General features: G+C 49.5%; 1 protein-coding gene across 1 annotated transcript; it reads left to right on the top strand.

The window, feature by feature from the left end:
- Nucleotides 1–237: 237 nt before the first annotated feature.
- LOC102978992 (60S ribosomal protein L35-like) lies at nt 238–699 on the top strand. Its single transcript, XM_055086935.1, has one exon. It carries the CDS (start codon nt 287–289, stop codon nt 656–658), a length of 372 nt encoding a protein of 123 aa, XP_054942910.1. The 5' UTR covers nt 238–286; the 3' UTR covers nt 659–699.
- Nucleotides 700–1,307: the final 608 nt, after the last annotated feature.

Below are 1,307 nucleotides of genomic sequence, written 5' to 3'. Positions count from 1 at the left end.
GGCAGTTGAAAGTAATTGAAAGCTACTTCCAGCTCCGTTTTCCCCTGCAGAGCTCTCCTTCCCTGGGCCTCTCTTGGAGAGCTCCGGAGCAGGTCAGCGGCATGTATACACCTGCTACCTTACCCAAGGTTCCTTCAGCATTGGGCAAGTGCAAGCATTTCCCTTCCCCTCAGACAGAGCCCCCTCCCTCTTTCCTTTTTAAAATGACACCCCCGGTAGTTGTGGAGGTCAGCCCCGCCCCTTCCTCTTTCCCTCCGAGAAGGCGGCGGAGGCTGACTCTACAGTCATGGCCAAGATTAAGGCTCGAGACCTTCGCGGCAAGAAGAAGGAGGAGCTGCTGAAACAGCTGGAGGACCTGAAAGTGGAGCTGTCCCAGCTATGCGTGGCTAAAGTAACAGGCGGCGCGGCTTCCAAACTCTCCAAGATCCGAGTTGTTCGCAAATCCATCGCCCGTGTACTCACCGTCATTAACCAGACTCAGAAAGAGAACCTCAGGAAATTCTATAAGGGCAAGAAGTACAAGCCCCTGGATCTGCGGCCCAAGAAAATGCGTGCCATGCGCCGCCAGCTCAACAAACACGAAGAGAACCTGAAGACCAAGAAGCAGCAGCGGAAGGAGCGGCTGTACCCACTCCGGAAGTACGCGGTCAAGGCCTGAGCATCCAGGTGTCAATAAAACAAACAAACGGGAAAAAAAATAAAAAATAAAATAAAATAAAATGGCACCCCCAACCACACACACCTTGCCATTGAACTTGCCCATCTGGCACACACACAAGCTCATTCTGAAGGACCTTGAGTATGTGTTCCTGTTGCACAGGTGGGATTTCTCTACTGAAAAACAGTTGCAGGAGAAAGCAGATAACAAAATGCCAGGCCTGTTAAGAGCTCATTTGACCCCAAGGACAGGCTGATGTCCGAAAGGCAGTTTGAGTAACTGAGCTCACATCTTACCAAACCGTTTGGATTTTACTTTCTGGGTAAAAAGTTATCAGTCTGTGGCCACCACAGTTACTTTGAAGACATGGACCCTTCTTATTGCCTCTGGAAGGAAAGCCCCCAGTCCCTGCATTCCATTCCCCAAAGCAAGGAACACCAGGCCTCACCCATCCTTGAAGCCAGGAGAGCTGAGAGGCCAGCATAGCACATGCTTGAAGAAATGGAAGGAGGAAACTAATAATATTTGTTAAGAACTTGCTATGTACACGTGGTCTTAGGCCTTTTACATATACAAGCACACCTGGGAGTTATCTCGGGTTCAGTTCCAGACTACCACAATAAACAGAATATTGAAATAAAGCACGTTA

Source organism: Physeter macrocephalus, chromosome 9 (assembly GCF_002837175.3).
Source record: "Physeter macrocephalus isolate SW-GA chromosome 9, ASM283717v5, whole genome shotgun sequence".
NCBI classification, from domain to species: domain Eukaryota; kingdom Metazoa; phylum Chordata; class Mammalia; order Artiodactyla; family Physeteridae; genus Physeter; species Physeter macrocephalus.
The sequence above is the reverse complement of the archived record's forward strand: the minus strand, read 5'-3'. Positions and strand labels throughout refer to the sequence as shown.

Coding starts and splice junctions, on each gene's coding strand:
- LOC102978992 (XM_055086935.1), top strand. CDS start 287: ATGGCCAAGATTAAGGCTCGAGACCTTCGCGGCAAGAAGAAGGAGGAG.